Source organism: Lissotriton vulgaris, chromosome 3_1 (genome assembly GCF_964263255.1).
Source record: "Lissotriton vulgaris chromosome 3_1, aLisVul1.2, whole genome shotgun sequence".
In the NCBI taxonomy this organism is placed as follows: Eukaryota; Metazoa; Chordata; class Amphibia; order Caudata; family Salamandridae; genus Lissotriton; species Lissotriton vulgaris.
The window spans coordinates 1,209,694,182-1,209,712,438 of record NC_141689.1 but is presented as its reverse complement, the minus strand read 5'-3'; the positions used below and the strand labels follow the sequence as shown (position 1 = coordinate 1,209,712,438).

Below are 18,257 nucleotides of genomic sequence, written 5' to 3'. Positions count from 1 at the left end.
GGCTATACCCCCTGCCTGTTCAAGGTCCCAGCCACTGTAAGTGATAATTCTATACTCCATAGCCCATAACCAATACCCCGTACGTTAGAGCGTAACTGATCAGGACACAATGTCCAAACATTCAAAACAGTCGGCTACACTGGATAACTATCTGGTAAAGGTAGTTAATAAAATCAATAACGAGAGGAGGAAATCCTTGGGGCGCGGGACTTCACCCCCGCCTGTGGCACAACTCCCTCCCGCTGTGGCTGCGGTTGATGATTTAATCCCTGGTTTCGCCTGTGTCCCAGAAGCAGTACTACCGGATGTATCCACCCAAGTAGCGGTAGCAGAGCCATTGGAAGTATCCCTGGAGGTATCAACTGTGAATATAGAGCTGTGTCCCACATTTCTTAATGATGATCTTTTATTGGACGCCCCTATTGACAGTCCTGAGCGTCCCATGAATATAAGGAGAGAAGTAAGGGCCTGTAGAAAAGTGCAACTAAAATATGGGGGATCCAATATACGGAAAAAAACTGCTCTTACACCTAAGAAGACTGTCTGTAACAAGGGAACTTCAATGGAGAATTGTGCTGCCAATTTGAATTCTGAGCTACTTGACTTGTTGGCTAATCTTATTGAGGATAAGTTTGTAAGTATTGTCAAACCTTTGGTAGATAAAATAGATCTAATCTCTGCCGAAGTCACAAGGTTGGGCAATCTTTTAATAGCTCATAATGTCAATACTGATAACATTGCTCGTCCTAGCTCTAGTGACAGGAGCGCCTCAATCATTAATGTTGGATTGAGGCAGCAAGGTGATACATCAGCTATTGAAAGGGGGCCCACAACTAGCAATGCTGGATCAAGCCAGCAAGGGGTTTTATTGGGTGTAAGTAAGGTTGTTACATCAATTACTAGGGTGGATCAGCATAAGAGGGTGGCTACAGCTCCGCTAGGGACCCTGAATAAAAGGGCTAAGCCCGCCACTGTACTAGTTGATAAAAGTAAGAAGGCCACTGTGGCACCAGCTAGTAAGAAGGAATTACCAGTCTACAGGGGTAGTTATATAGACCTTCCTCCTGACTGTGCACCCTTTACGGTGGTTCTTACCAATGTGCCACCCCTAGCTCCCAACCCTTTATCATCTTACAGTGAAACCCATGATTCCTTAAAAAATAAAACTGTTTCCTGGTTACATAAGCAGTGTGGGTTTCCGCTAAATTACTTCAACCAAATACTTAGTACCAGGAGAGTTAACTGGATCGGCAACTCTAAGAAAGTGTACAGGGGTGATTGTATAATTGTCAACCTCAAACACCCACAACACGTGGCAACTGTTTTACTAAGAGCTGCCTCACTAAATCCTGATGCAGACAAAGTACATGTTCATCCTTTGGGGTACTTCTATGACCACCTGAATAAAGTACCGCAGGTTGCTACCAGGGGTAGACCCATTTTCCCTATCATTCAAACGACCTTTGAGGTTCCAACTTTCAATAGTTTTCAAGCTTTAAGCTCTTTGGACATGAATGATTGACAGCCAAAGGTTCGTGGGCATAGTTTAGCTAAGGGTGGTGGTGGTGGGGGGGGGGGGTTTAATACCGAATCCTGTTGGGGTGCAACTGAAACCAGGGTAAACACGAATGTGGCTCTGATCACTACTATCAACAGTAATCAAGAATTAGTGCCCATCCCTAGCCTGGATGTGTCAGTTAGGACAGATTCAGGGACCAGTCTAAAAGCCCCCGAATTGGTGACATTCGATTCGATCTATAACTGCTCTACGCCCAATAGAGTTGGTATAGTTGAAGGCAGCCCGGATCTGAATGGGGACAAGGCATCTGATACTTGGACCAGTTCGTCTAATAGCAGTGTCAAGAGGGGGGCTTCTATGGTGAGCTGGAATTTCTCAGGGTGGGCCTCTAAGGAAAAGAACCCGGGTTGGCGGATTTAGTTAGGTCCTATGACATTCTTTGTCTACAGGAAACGTGGTGTACCAGTAGTCTTAGTGTCGATGGTTTCGTGTGTTACAGCTTAGAAGCAACAGAATCAAGGCATGGTAGAGCGAAGGGTGGCTTGCTTTTTCTATTGTCTGTAGACTTACCACTTACAGTTGTTAAATATATCACGGTAGGAACGCACTCGCAAATGTTGTGGGTCAAGGAAAAGGGTGGCTGTGAGGTGGTGTTTATACATTTTTATAATAATGTTTTTAATAGCTCCCGTCATTTAGTTATAGACGAATTAGAAAGGGCACTCGTGAAGCTTGTTTATGAAGCAAAATGTTCTTTTAACTTTATTTGGTTAGGTGATTTTAATCTTTCGATTTGTCCTTTGTCACTTTCTAGGGCATGTGGAATGTTAGACAATAGTGACAATTGTATAGCACATTTTCCACATAACGCCTATGGTGACGCTATCAATAATCTTATGGCAACCTATGATTTAGAGCTACTAGAACAAGGGAAGGATGAGGATGGCCACATCATACCCACATTTACTGGAAGGAATTTTAACTCCCTCATTGATCATGTTATGGTGTCCTCTTGTATTGTGCCAAGTACTTCGATTTGTGTTGTCCAGGATTTGTCACTTAGTGATCACAATCGAATTGTACTGCTAACTGACTTATGTATGCACAGCAGACAACCGGCGACTAAAAATTCGTGTGACATTGAGCCACATAGGCGAAATGGGACACGGATAAGATGGAAAGGGGAAAAATCAGCAACTGTTATGAGTATGATCGTCTCTAAATCCATGGCTGAAATTGAAGGGATCCTGAGTGTGGGTAGTCCTCCTCTTGATACTATGGTCTACTTTAACAAAATGAGTAAACTTATTGAGGAAGTCTTCACTAGTAATAGATCTGCTAAGCCCCCTAAAGGAAAGGGTTGGTTCGATCATACATGTACCTCCACTTTAAGCCGCCTGAAAGTGGCCCTGGGAGCAAAACCCCGGGATAAAACTTTGATTTCCCACTTGAGGTCTGATTATAAATTGGCTTTGTGTAGAAGGAAGAAGGCGCTGCAACAAGAAGCATGGGACAATCTAACACAGGCTGCAGAAACGTCAAATAACTGCTTATTTTGGGCAACCGTTAATTCCCCTTTTCTTTGTGACGATAAAGTTCCCCATCTTGTTTCTAAGGTCAGTAGTGAGCCTGGATTTCCATTTTTCAGCCATCTTCCAAGGTGCTGATTCTACAAGTTATAGTTGAAGTACCTGGCCTATAGTTCTCTTAGATATCACTTTGGCTGATGTGGAATACAGCATAAAACTGAGTAAGGGTGGTAAGGCACAGGGCCCAGATGGTGTACCCATGGACGTTTTTAAAACAGTTCCGCAGTTATGGGGACCCATACTAACCCTGGCGTTGAATGCAGCCGTCACTACCCGTATTCCACCGACCTGGGGGGACTCTATCATCGTCCCAATTTACAAGAAAGGGGACAAGGCTGCAGCTAGTAACTACCGCCCGATCAGCTTGTTAGACTCGTCAATAAAAATCATGAGTCGAGTGCTGATGTATAGGCTGGAGGAGTGGGCAGCTGAAAAGGGAAATCTGTTGGATTCTCAATACGGTTTCAGAAGGGGACGCGGTACGCTTGATCAATGCCTGAACTTAGAATTAATTATCGGAAAGTATACCAGGGCTAAGCCTGGTACCTTATATCTTTGCTTTGCCGATCTGAGTAGCGCATTTGACCTGGTGGACCACTCAATTCTTTGGCCAGTCCTGTTGGAACTTGGAGCACCCGAGGCTATCATTTTCTTCCTAGCTAGATTATATGATAAAATGCAAACTTGTGTGCGCTTTGGGGTTGGGGGGGAGTGTACCCTTAACTTCGATGTTAAAACGTGGTGTAAGACAGGGCTGTGTCTTAGCCCCTTTTCTGTTTACTTTATTTATAAACGCAGTTGATCGGGCCCTGAAAAGAGTCCAGGCAGATGCCCCCAAGTTCGGTGGTACAAGTGTCCCAGTTCTGCTATATGCAAGACGACGCTGTGCTCCTGTCAAGGACCCCGATAGGCCTGCAGCGGTTGATGAACCAAATTTCTGATTTTATTAGTAAGAGTAGGCTGGTCATAAATAAAAGTAAAACCCATACGATGGTATGTGGAGATAGAAACAGGAAAAACAATGTCTTTTTTATTGATGGGGTGAAAGTTCAGGATGTGGAAAAAGTTTGCTATCTGGGCGTCATCTTCTCCCATAATGGTAGTTGGTCTCATGATTTACAGAATGTAAGGTCTAAAATGAAGAAAAGTTCCTATGGTATTTTTAAATTTGCAAATAAGATTGGTGATAGAAGAATTAATGATATGATGCAAATATATAAAGCGAAAAGTGTTTCAATTGCTTTATATGGGGCAGGGTTATGGAGTCATTCAAATGTCGATTGCCTGCAAAGGGAAGAAAACTGCTTTTTTTTTAAATTGATTTGTGTCCCCATCTCTGCCTCCACTGATCTTACCCATAGGAAGGTCGGAGTTACTTACTTAAGCGACCTGATTATGTTAAGACCATTATTGCTATGGAGGGCCATTTGGACTACAGATGAGAGAGCTGTTAACCGGTCTATCATTGTGGACTGCCTGAAACTGGACTACTTTTTAAAGATATCATGGCTCGGTTATATTGTGGACAGCTTTCAAAAGATATTTGGACTAAACATTGTTCTCTGTGGGAAACTACTCCAAGTCGGACTTGAAAAACATTTTCTTGGCACACGAGCCCAAAAACGCGATGCCCTAAGTGGGCGCCTCACTTCGGTTACCTCGTACAATAAATATGTGCAAAGTGGTGGCTTTCAAACGTATCTGAGTGTGGTAACCAAACCAGCCCATAGGTTTGTTCTGACGAGGCATAGACTGGGGATAGCCCATGGGTTGGTGGCTTTTCCACAAATAAAGAGACAGCCGGCTGGAATATGCCCATGTGATGGCCACTCGAAGTAGAGTACCCTGCACTTTTTGCTAATTTGCACATTATTCATGAATTTGAGGATTGTCTATTTAAAACCACTTTTCCAAAAATATGCTATTTTTAATGTGGAGGATGCCATGAATATGATCTATGAATTGAACTCGCCGGACAAATGTTTTTTAATTTCAACGTTTTTATGTAAGTCTCTTCAACTCAGGAAGAGTATGATTTTTTAAATTCCTTATGTGTTTTTTAACTTATGTGCTTCTCTACTGTTAACATTTTGCTTGCTTGCTTTTATGGTCATTACTTTTGAATGCACCGAATAAAGCTTCATGAAATGAAAATGAATAAATGTTTATATCTTCATTTTACACAAACCCTGACTTTATACAGTCTAGTATAGTAGTGCTTTGAATGAGTGTATAAATAGATGCAAATAAATGAATCACACAAGAATGATCTTGCTTTCGTGGACAAATAAAAGATCCAATTGATGTTTAACTAAAGGGTTTATACACCTCTTCTGTAGTCTTCCTCCTGGATCACTAAAACTACATGGAAAACACGTACTTTGCCGATTTCTGGACAGCCTTTTGCCCCTTTCCTCCTCCAACCCTTGGCACACCATATTAGAGTCCTTCCCACTCCCCCTCTGTATGATGTTAGCTGAAGCTACCATGTAGTTGCTTGAGGCATACCGCACCTGTAATGTTAAGAGTTTCTATTCCAAATTTTTCGTTCCTTTGCCGTAATCCTCCTCTTTTTCCTTTCCAGATGGCCGTTGAATTCCTTCATGAATTGGACGTTCCTTTTTTTAAAGTAGGATCTGGGGACACCAACAACTTGCCATATCTGGAAAAGACTGCAAAAAAAGGCAAGTGCTACTTCTTTTTTTAGGTAAAAATAGTTTGAGGCATGTTTAGCTGTAGATACACATGCTTTCCATACTCCTGCCATCTAATGTTGGATCCGTGTGTCTGTGTGTGTGTGTGTGTGTGAGTGTGTGCAAGTTGTTTTTCTTCAAAGAAGTCTTTCGAGTCCTAAGATCGAGTGAGTCCTCCTCTTGTTTATAATGCACATAATAGACTCCATTGTTAGATTGTTTTCTTTCTGCTGTCAGGTTCGGATGTGTATGCTTGCACTCTGGGTCTAGACCACACAGCTCTCTTTTTGGTTCCCAGTACACACTAATCTGCTGCGCTGGTATTGTTTCAATCTCATTACCACTCTGCGTAGCGAGGAAAAATCGCTGGTCAGATCAACAAGTTTCTACTGCGCCCCTTCTTAGGGCCTTTAACATTATTCTCCACTGGGTCCTCCACAACTTTCCTTTTCTGCCACCGCTGCCATTAAAAATACCCATGGACTTCAGGTCGTCTGTATCCTGAATTTGTCAACAGAACACAATGGAAGTGGATTGCGAGGCCTGTCGAGCTTTCCACTCCAAAAAGACTCTCAAAGGGCGATGAGCATTCTGGCACCAAATGCAGCGGAGGGCCACCGACACACCTGAGCTCTTAAGCCATGAAAACATCGGAGAAGAACACCCACAGGCTTCCATAGCGGAGGATAAAGCATTCACCTTCGAATACCGTTCGGAATCAGAATTTGAACAGGACTTCGAAATCGCTGAATCCACAACTTAAGTCGAAGCAGTGAGAACTGTAACTCCTGCCCCTCAACCCGTCGTGGCCCACCATAAAAACATCCACCTTCGCTCTAAACAGAGGTATTCGGACTGTCATTGCCTCATGGCCATGGTTGGCACCAAATGACTGGCTTGGAAGCCCCTCCCTCTGGCTCGGCTCTGAAACACCAGCCGAAACTGAAGCTCATGCCATCGACCCCCTCAGCACGTAGCCGCCCATTGGTACAGAGCCAACTATCAACATCTTCTGCTTCAGCATGAGCAGCACTTTGGATCCGAAACTCAAACAGTGCACCGAACCTAAAGCTCCCAAGCCCGAACTCAAAAAGACTGTCGCGGCTCCAGTCAAACCCATTCTCTGCAAACTTCATTAGAAATGGAGCTCCAAACGGAGGCAATCCTAATACAACCACAAACTTGATGCATCCTAACAAAGGCTCTGGATCCAACACTGTTGGAAGCTGGCTTTTTATATAATATACCAAAAAGAGGTATACTGTATAAAAAAAGTCTAGAGGCCCTGTTGCACATAGTAATATTTATTTTTATTTTAAAGAGTTTTATATACCGTGAACTTGACCCAAATCGGGAATCCGAGTATTTTACCTAGGACCAGTTGCATTACATGAGGACACATCCACTTATTTTAATTTTTTTGTTAGGCACGCGGAGATTAAGTAATTTGCCCAGAATCACAGAATGTTCAGCGTCATTTCCGAGACTCAAACCCAGTTCCCCAGATTCGAGATCGACCACCCTAGCCGTTAGGCCAACTCCTGTGCCTGCAAGGGATTTTATTTATGATACTCAATTAAACTAATTATGTAAATTGCACTGGTGTTAAGTCCAGATTGGTAACTAACCTTTGAAAAATCGAAAACATCAATTCACTCCTTTGTAACTTACTCAATAAATCATGAACAATTTTAAACACCGGTGTAGATTTGTAAATTTCTTGTTAATTTAATGTAGGTAAACAAAGGGGGTACAAATTGCGATAACAAAACACAATGACAGAGGCAAACAAACCATATACAAAAATTGTTACCTTCAAATCATTTGTGTAACCATCTATTTCAAACTAATAAAGACGGAAAAAGAATCTAACGGAAAAAAACAATTCCTGTCAGACTAAAGCATTAAAATAAAATGGATGAGCTTGTCAACGTTTCAGTCTTGATGGCTTGTGAGCCCGTTAGACCATCTTCAGGATGGTGAAAGAAGAATTACAATTGACCCATGGAGCTGGTCAAGCATACGTCAAGAACCAGATTCTTCACTGTATTTATTAAAAATTCCAGGTCGCAGACACCGAAACAGTGATTTATTCAGTATGCTTGGTGAATGTCCAAGCTGGCCATTTAATAGAAGCAATCACACAGGATTTGCTTATGCTCACACTCAGTTTAATCGAGCAGCATGTACGGTGCACTGCTCCTCCAGACTACCGCTGCCTTCACAGACCGCATATACATAAAATCCCTTTCAGGCACAGTTGCCTTTTATCATTTACAATTTCCAAGCCTCCAAGGGTATATTGGGTTTCCCACTGTTTGTTCTATTGTCTATTGCACGTAGGGCACACTTTCCCTGTTTGTGCCACAACACACCTTAAACCAGTTGCGCCAGATGAAGATGGGGAAAGTGTGCCCCATTAACGTACAGGACAGCAGCAAACTCGCGCTGCCATGGCGGCAGCACAATCAAGTGAAAAATGGAGCAGGTTTCACTGTGCAGACAGCCCTGCCTGCACTTTTAAGAGAGGAGAGAGAGTGAGAGACCCTTGCAGGCAGATGCAGTGAACAACTGCACCTGCCTGCAAGGGGATGTTTGGGAGTCCATAGGACACCCCCTTCTCCAGAGGGCTGCCATCAGGGGGCGCACTAAGTTTGCCTCCTGGCAGCTTCTTTGCCTCTGCACCTGCATCTATAATACGGCATGAGAGGCAAAGGCATTCCCTTATTTGTATGGTGCCATTACCCAATGCAAATGAGGGAACAACTTTGGGTGATAGCGCTGCCACCGTTGGCCCACTTCAACTTGTGCTAGGTGGCTCGGGTGCAGTAGTGCTTTCCAGTGTCAGGTCTTTGAGGTCCGGAGCCTTCACAGCCTGGTCTTTGGTACCTGTAGGGGGCAGGGGAACAACAGTGCTGCTCCACAGTGAGTTCACAGTGAGCAGGTCCAAGGTGGGCTTTGTCTCTGGAGGGCCAGGGGACCACGCTGGCACCGTTGGCTCACTTCAACTCGTTCTATGTGGCTCGGGTACAGTGCGTCTTTCCGGTTTCAGGTCATTGCGGTCCAGAGCCTTCACAGCCTGGTATTTGTTACCTGTAGAGTGCAGGGGAACAGCAATGTTTCTACTTCTTTTCTTGCTTTTCATGGCTCTTCTGTCTTCTTTTGGTTGGCAGGATATGATTTCCTTGGGCCAGGGGCTAACCTAAATACTGAAATTAGGGGAATTAATGGGAGTGTAGGGTAGTAGCCAAGGGGCAACCTACCTCTGGGGTCACTACGACACCTATATGACCACATCCTGTGGGAAGTGTGTATAACCCTGGCCCAGAGTTCCTAAGTTTGCCATCACCAAGATGTTTCGTTTTCATTTCAGGTAGCCCACTTTAGCGGTGGAACTAGCTGGAAGGTGACCATGTTTTCTGACTACTAATTTTCCCGCCTTTCCAGGCACCAAATTGGCCTTGGACAGGCGGGGTGTTGGCATCCTCTTCTGTGAGGTAAGGCGGTGATCTCTTTGAAGTTCCCTTCCTTGGAATGCTAATTAGCAGGTCGTCCTGTGGGAGGCGGTGTAAATGCCTCTGCCCGAGCCGGCTTTGCTCTTGACCTCCTAGGAATAAAGGCCCTCATCCTGGGGGGGTCAGAAACTCGTCTGGGTGGCAGGCTTACTAAGACCATGAGCACACAGTAGTTAGTAGGTTTTCATGGGGCACTTTTAAGGTGCCCTCTGGGTGATGGTATTAATATATCTAACACTGGAATCAGTGTGTGCTTACTAATGCGAGATGTTTGATATCAAACATCTCTGGTTTCAGTGGAGCCATCCTGCAGCTGGGGAACTCTTTTTCACCAGTGACCCTCTGCACCCGGACACCCCAAAGAACCTCTGTACCGGGATACCCTGCCCTGAGGAGAAGAGGACAAGAGATGTCCCTACATTCCCCTAACATCGCAAGAACTGAAGCCACTTGTGGATTTTCCTGGACTGACATCTCAGTCCCCCCTGCAGCCTCTTTGTGACCGGACCGATTCCCATTGGTTTTCATTGGGCATCCAAAGCTGTTAGCGCCACTTCACCTGGCCACCCTTGTGCCGCTTGAGGTGACCTGTTGGTGCTGCTTTGGACTTTACCCTGTACTCACCCTTGACCCAAGCCACTGGTCCTGTAAGTCGCGGACAATAACTGGTAAATCGCATAGGATTTTCCTTCCATAGGTTAACATTGCAGTTCTAAAAAATTGCACTAAGTGCCAACTTTGTAAACTGAAAAGAATTCATATATAAAAACGTACTTACCTGAATGATTTGCTTCTGGTGGCTAAACATGTATAAAGATACGTGTTATTTTTATAAAGTGGTGTGGATCTCCTTATTGAATATATGTCTCATTTATTGACTATTGTGTGTATTTGTAGATGTGTTGCACTCCTCTGGGATGGGCCTAAGGCTGCTCGACCACATTACCCCTTAGAAGGGCAACTTGGGATTCCCATAGAAAGCCCCTGTGCACTTTTAAGGGAACCCCTGGATTCTTTACATGATATATATATATATATATATTATTTTGATATATCATTTAATGAGCCAGCTTTCTACAGCTACGTATTTCAGGCTTTAAGCCAGAGGTACAGCAAAGCCTCTTGAATGTACCTTTTGACAAAGAGCATCTCTTTGGGCCTCTAGTTGATGAGGCCTTAAGAAAATTTAAAAGGACACAGAAATGGCGAAAGCAGTGAGAGCCTTTCAAACGCCTTCACTTCGAGGCTCCTTTCGCTGCTCCAGCTATCTTGGAGGTTCCAAAAGTACACTCCTGGAAACCTCCACCTCATACCAACGAGGCCTAAATCAATATTCCTCCCCCAGAGGTTACTACAGGGGCTCCTATAGTGGCAACAGTGCTAAAGGTAGAGGCAAAGGTGCTTCCCCACACGGCCAAACACCCGGAAAAAAACAGTGACTTCCCTCACCCCCGACTACATAACACCTGTCGGGACATTTACGTCCGTTTCTATCCACATGGCAATCAATAATATCAGACCAGTGGGTGCTGGACATTACTCAGCATATCTGTTGTCTGGAGCTCATTACCACACCTCCCAACATACCACTTCGGAAAATCAAACACTGCTGAAACAGGTAGTTCAAGCTCTTCTGCACAAAAGAGCTTTAGAACCCACCCCTGTACACCATCAAGGCTCAGGATTATAGTCCCTGTACTTCCTAAGCATCCAAAATGATTAATCTCCACAGCCTATTCTAAATCTAAGGCCACTAAACCTTTACCTCCTGTCAGAGCACTTTCATTTAGTCACACTTCAAGATGTGCTCTTACTCCTTCAAGAACGTGATTTTCTCACAGCCCTTGATCTAAAAGACACCTATTTCCGTATTCCAATACACCCAGCTCATCACACATACCTCAGGCTTGTATTACCATTGAATTACCAATTCAAAGTCCTTTACTTAAGTATCACTACTGCACAACAGGTATTCACCAAATGTTTAGCAGTAGTGGCAGAAAAAATATCCATGTTTCCTTACCTGGATGACTGCCTCACCATTGCCATTAACACACACAAGCTACCATAGATTGTCTTCACCAACTGAGATTCACTGTCAATTCCACAAAGTCAACACCTTCAACTTCAGCAAATACAACCATATCTGGGGGCAATCCTGAAAACAAACCTAGGATTAGCATATACCAAATTAGCAAGATTTCAAAATATCTAAACATTAATGTCCAGATTTCAAATCAATCCGCGTCTCACAGTAAGAACTGCCATAAGGCTCACAGGTATAATGGCACCCTAAATAAATGTAAATGTGTGTGTCTTGTAAAGCGCACTGCTACCCGGAGGCATCCTGGCGCTATAGACCGCTGGGGAACCCATCCTGGCTTTCCCTGTGAGATGTTCCCTCCTGGGTATCTCCAAGGTGAAACCAGGCATCCCTGGCGTTTCTGGGGGTCCGTTGTGGAGATGAGGCAAGCTAATGCCCAGAGTTGCCGAGTGTGATCCCTGGTTAGAGTAGGCACCGAGGCGAGAATTATCGAGTCCGCTGACCCTGGTTCACGACCCTGCCGCGTCGGGAATTGAACCCTGGTCCCGGGCCGTCCTCTGATTCGGGTCTGCCGCCTCTAACCAGTGAGCCACACCACTCCACTCCACTCCACACCACTCCCTGTATTGTCAGAGTACCCCATGCTTGACTTCACATGCGTCTGTTACAGGAATCTTTAGCACAAAAGTGGTCTCAGTCACAGGGTCACTTGGAAGATCTAGTATATATAAACAGATGCATACATCGCTGTCTGACGTGGTGAAACAGCAACAAAGGCTGCCTTTTCACTCAGATAACAGGCGCATCTCTTGCAGGATGGGATGCACACTTAAAAGACCTTAGAGTCCAGTACCACTGGGATTCCAAGCTCCAAACTTTCCACATAAATTACCTAGAGCTTCAAGCTGTTCACCTTTCATTAAAAGCCTTCCTAACTCACCTTACCTCATTGACAAGGTTGTTTTAGTCCAGAAGGCCAATACAACAACCATGTACTATATGCAAAAAGGGACACTCTCGACAGCTCATGCCTTGCTCAGACCATTATGCTTTTGGCTCTACATCACAACATTCATCTGTTAGCAGAACACCTTCCGGGGATTGACCATGACTTTGCAGACCTCGTCAGCAGGATGCAGCAAAACGTCCACAAATGGGAACTCTACTCCCAAATCCTCCTCCCTTACTTCCACAAATGGGGATTTCCAAAAATGATCTATTCGCAACTGCAGACAACACAAAATGCCTAGACTTTGCATCCAGGTTTCCGCACCCAATAGCCAAGGGCAATAGTCTATGGATGAATTGGTCACGGATATTTGCCTATACTTTTACCCTTCTCACCCTCCTTCGCTTTCTGGGTTGGAAACCCAGGCAAACATTTCTCACACTAGTAACCCCTACATGGACCTGCCAGCAATGGTACAAAGTGCTACTAGAACTCTCTGGTGCACCCCAACATGCCGGACCATCTCACTAAAAACCATGGAAAAACCAGGCACCCATATCCCAAAACACTAAACCTAGCGATATTGTTCCTTTCGTCATAGTATTCAGATATCACAATATTCTGATATCTCAACCAGAATGTATGACCATTCTCAAAGAAGCATGTAGACCCACCACAAGGGCTTTCTACACATCCAAATGGGAAAGATTTGTCTGTTACTGCCACAATAAACAAATCCATTCAATGCCACTATACAAAACATCTGTTACTTGCTGCATTTACAGCTCACTGGCATAGTTTCAAATACATACAATTACACCTTGCAGTAGTGGCTGGCTATCTCCAAAATAGACAACACTTGTCATTATTCAAAGTACCTGGTATTAAGGCCTTTATGAAAGGACATAAACAGGTGATAACATCTCTGGTTTCACCTACGCCCTAGTGCAATTTTAACATTGTCCTCACAAGACTCAAACCTTTACATAACTGACCTGTCCATTTTCTATCATGGAAAGCAGCATTTCTCTTCCATCACATCACTTAAGCATGTTAGTGAGCTCCAGGCATTTACCTTAGAAGAACCATTCTTCCAACTCCACAGAGCCAGGGTGATATTTCGCACCAATCCAAAACTCCCAAAGGTAGTCTTACATTTTTATCCTAACCAGTCAATTGAGTTGGCAGTTTTTTTCCCGCAACGAGACTCCGGTGCAGAAAGTGCTTTACATGCATTAGATGTCAAAAGAGCCATTATGTACAACATTAACAGAACAAAAACTTTTAGAAAAAATAAATATATTTTCAAAAAGAAACCACCTTCTCAGCACCACATAAAGGAAAGCTGAAATCCAAATCTGGAATCTGCAGGTGGATAGTTAAGTGAATTCAAACTTGTTACGTTAAATCAAAAATAACTGTACCAAAACCCCCTAAAGCACACAACTTGTAAACATGAGGTATCTATGACCAACTGGGAAACTTCCCCTTTTGCAAAGCGGCTGAATGGTCCTCATCACACACCTTCACAAAGCATTATTGTGTGGATGTTCTATCACGCCACTCACACCCAGTCAAAAGATCTGGGTGTAATCCATCACCGATCTTTAGCCCACTCTGCCACCCCAGTTCAGACATGGCTATATGCAAATCAGTCTGACCCTGTGGCTCATGGGAACAGTCCAGCACGAACTGCCAAGCCATGTCTTCCCTGGACCGGAAACAAGCTTCCGAGGACCGGTTTCTGGCAATCCAGCCGTCTTCAGCCCGGCTTGCTTGAATCCAGTGGCAAAGTGAGCAAGGGACTCACGTCTGAGCATACCCTGCCACACTTACGGCGGCCAAAAGCGGTACAAAAGGGGGTGGTGATGGACGGAGCATTTGAATCAATCAAACACTCACACCCAGTCAAAAGATCTGGGTCCTCCCTGGACACCTGTAGCCATTGTAGTTTTCGGTGCAGTTTCCTTTACCTTTATTGTTATGCATGGACATCTCTTTACTTCACTTAGTTACACTCCATTCTCACTCGCCTGCGGGAAAACAGTCTAACAATGGAGTCGATGCCCATGTGCATTGTCACCAATAGGATGGGTCACTCAATCTCGTGACTTGAAAGACTTCTTCGAAGAAAACCAAATTGAAAACATCTGGATCCAACACTAGATGGCATGAGTATGCAAAGCATGTGAATCTACAGCACCAACTGCCATTAACAGACGCTTACAGTGTAAGTAACAATCCGTACTTTCACCATGACTTTGAGTTTAGTACAGTGTTTTCAAGGGGTGTGTGTACATTGGAAACCTTCGTAACCTCTTCCATGCTCATGACGAGCTCAGCTCGTCATGAGGCATGGTTGAGCTGCACTCATGACATGCTGAGCTCGTCATGACCGTTGGAACGTTCACACGCAGGGATAATTTCCACGCTGTGCTGAACGTTCCAAAACAGGTGTGGCTGTGACCAGCTCTGCTCGTCATGAGTGCAGCTGTACTGTGCCTCATGACGAGCCGAGCTCGTCACAAGCACAGTGGCGCAATGCGCGGCTCCCCCCCCCCCCCCCCCCCCCCGCACAGTGGGGGGAAAACACCCCGCAGCGAAGGGGTTAACATTTACATATTGGTTAATTTGGTTTATCTATTTTTGGCTCACATCCTTAGTTTTGAGATTTCAAGTGCATTGTCCTGTAATTAGTTTATGGTCAGACTTTTTTTTTTTTGTCCTCATATATGCCACCACAAAAAATATGCTCTAGATGGGATCTTTCAGAACCTTTTGCACATATAAACTTAGATTCCGCCCCTGGATTATGTGCGCGGTTTACCGAAATCGCCCAGAGGTAGGCTGTCTCCTTGTCCAACTCCCTATTACCGTATTACCAGGGAGGATCGGACCACAAAACCTCTGGCATTATCATTGGACTATTGATTATTTTTCCCACCAATCTTTTAGCGCGTACCAGATCTTATTGGCACTCTCTCCACCGCACAACCTATCTGACTGGGCAGTCATCATAATACTTTTCAAACAATCAGCAAATTTTAGGAGGCCTTCGACTTCCACGCTCTACAGATTTCCCTCCTGGCAATGACTACAACATAGAATACGAACTGTGTGACTGGGCTGTTCATTAAGTATCCCTGCGCAAGACCAAAGAAAATCAGTCTGGAGGAACAAGTAATTGGTATTAGTAAAACCTCCTCCAGGAAATCACAAACATGTCCCCAATAACTGGTAATTTCCCGGCACTCCATAAACATGTACAGATCGTCTGCATCCGAAGAATTACACCTCGGGCAAAGATAATTTTCAGCAGATATCCTACACAGTTTGGCGGGAGTCCAATAAACCCTATAAGCGGTGAATAAGTGGTTTCTTCTAAGATTGGCTGGTTTTATTATCTTTTGTGAAATAGTAAATGAGTCAACCCAGGCTTTCTGTATCTCCTCACTATTCTCTGTTATGGAATTGCCCCAAAGATTTGTTACTTCAGAATCCATATAATCTTTTGCAGTCACCAGAGTATTGTACCAGAAGGCAACCTCCCGTTTTCAGCCTCCCCCTCTGCTCATAAAGTCTAGAGACCGGGTCTCCTCAACCTCTCCCGAACACTGACTTCCCCACCATGATGACAATTGGTAGTATTTGAATCTTGTGAGGGACTGACCTGTTAAGTTGGATAAAGATTCCCAATCCAAAAGTTGAGTGTTAACACAGAGGTACCCCCACTTTCCCAAGCCTGCTTCCCTCAATGGTTGTGCCAGTCTGTCTAACAAGCAATCCGGGATGCCCGGGGAATCCCAGACCGGGGCATGTATGTTGTAGTAGGGGATCCCCAGGATCTTCCGCATATGCAGCCAAATTTTGAGTGCCGTCTGTAAAATCTTCAAGCGAACCTTTTTGAAAAAATGTTATATCCCCAAATTTATATTAAAAAAATTCAAGACCTTGGGGCTGGTCCGATAGCATTGCCTGAAAGAGTTGGCCGTGTGAGGGAGAGTCCAACTTATTAGCCAGCATTCTGAAATTCTTAAACTGGAAGGCATAACAATACAAAAGCAAATCGGGTAAAGCCAGGCCCCCCAGATTCAACCCCCTTCTCAATTTCCTCCACGCTATCCTTGGAGATTTTGTGGCCCAGATGAATGACCCTATCTTCCCTTGGAGGTTAGCAATATCTTTAGAATTAAATATTAGAGGTATGCAATTAAACAAAAAGGTTATTTTAAGAAGAATGGTCATTTTAACCAAGTTCACCCTTCCATAAATATTCAGGGGCAAACCCCCCCATCGAGTTAGTAATTTATCTACCTCCTTCACCACGGTGTTCCAACTAATTTTAGATATATCCTCTAGTTTGTGTGAGATATATACCTAGGTATCTAATTTTAATTTTGGCCCCCTGTATACATCGAACAGGAGAGGCGACAGGGGGCAGCCCTGCCTCGTTCCTCTGGAGATGTTAAACCAGTCTGACAGACCCCCATTAACCAATACCTTGGCCCGGGGACTCCTTTACAGGGCTTTACCTCCCTCGATAGAGGTAGGGGGGAATCCAAAACGAGTCATAGTCTCCCACAGAAACACCCAGTTTACTTGGTCAAATGCTTTAGCAGCGTCTATCGCGACAATGGTGAGTGGTAGACCTTTATCCTGAGCTAAATCAATTGCCCCAATCACTTGGAACGTAAGTTCGTTGAGCTGCCTACCTGATATAAACCCTCTCTGGTCAGGGTGAATAATAGTCTTAATTACCTTAGCTAGTCTAGTTGCTAGAATTCCCGAGAATATCTTCAAGTCGGAATTTAAGAGAGAGATAGGTCTGTACGACTCTATTTTTGCGGATCCTTATTAGGTTTTATAATTAGGGCAATCGTAGCCTCCAGCCATGAAGGGGGAACTTCACCTCCCTCTAGGAAGATTTTATTGAAGAGTGTCAAAAAGACAGGCAAAATTTCCTCAAAGTTGTCCGCATACACCTCTGTTGGTAAGCCATCAGGGCCAGCAGCTTTCCCTCGGCTCATCTTCCTCACCTGTGCCCGTATCTCTCCCTCTGAGATCTCACTGGCCAACCCAATTTTGTCTACTTCACTCAATTGTGGCAAGTCCCTCAGCCCTAACCAAGCCTCCATCTCCTCAACTCCACAACAACTATCATAACAACTATACTCTTGATATAATCCCCTCATGAACCCCCTTGCTTCTTCCCTTATTGTCTCCTCTTCCGACAGCAATGCCCCCGAATCCCGCTGAATTAATGAGTTGATAATATTCCTACTCCGCTCTGATCTCGTCTTCCAAGCCGGGAGAGCACCACACTTCTCTTCATACTCAAAATTTTTCATTCTGCTAACCTCCCACCTATCCATAATTATTTTATCACCCCTCGCTTTAAATCCTGACTGTAATTCCAGAAGTTCTTTTTCCAGCCTCGGAATTTTGTCCCTATCCCCTGTGGCTGCTGCCTGTAGTTGTAATTTTTTCTGCTTAATAGTATCCAGATCATCAGTATCTTTTTTCTTAATTAGTCTCCTTCTATAGGTCGTCTGTGAACTAAGCATACCTCTCAAATAAGCCTTAAAAGTTTCCCACACCAGTTGCTCTGTGCCAGTGCCTATGTTAAAACGAAAAAACTCTATAATACTTTCCCTAAGCTTAAGGTTACTTTCTGCATCTAACAAAAGTGTTCTGTCCAAGGTCCTGAGCTCGTCATGTTGACACGCGGGGATAATTTCCCCGCTGTGCTGAACGTTCCAAAACGGGTGTGGCTGTGACAAGCTCCGCTCGTCATGAGTGCAGCGGCACTGTGCCTCATGACGAGCTCTTCACAAGCACAGCGGCGCAACGCGCGGCCCCCCTCCCCCGCCCCACACAGTGGGGAGAAAGCACCCCGCAGCGAAGGGCTTAATATTTACATCTTGGTTAATTTGGTTTATCCATTTTTG

The 18,257-nt window shown here is 44.5% G+C and overlaps 1 protein-coding gene across 1 annotated transcript in view; it reads left to right on the top strand.

Moving 5' to 3' along the window:
- Positions 1-18,257, top strand: part of LOC147727656 (N-acetylneuraminate-9-phosphate synthase-like) — a 208,303-nt gene that overhangs the window by 98,591 nt on the left and 91,455 nt on the right. Inside the window, exon 3 of the mRNA XM_086961666.1 lies at positions 5,693-5,792. Coding sequence (XP_086817792.1) covers positions 5,693-5,792 — 100 coding nt within the window. The remainder of the gene's footprint in view (positions 1-5,692; positions 5,793-18,257) is intronic.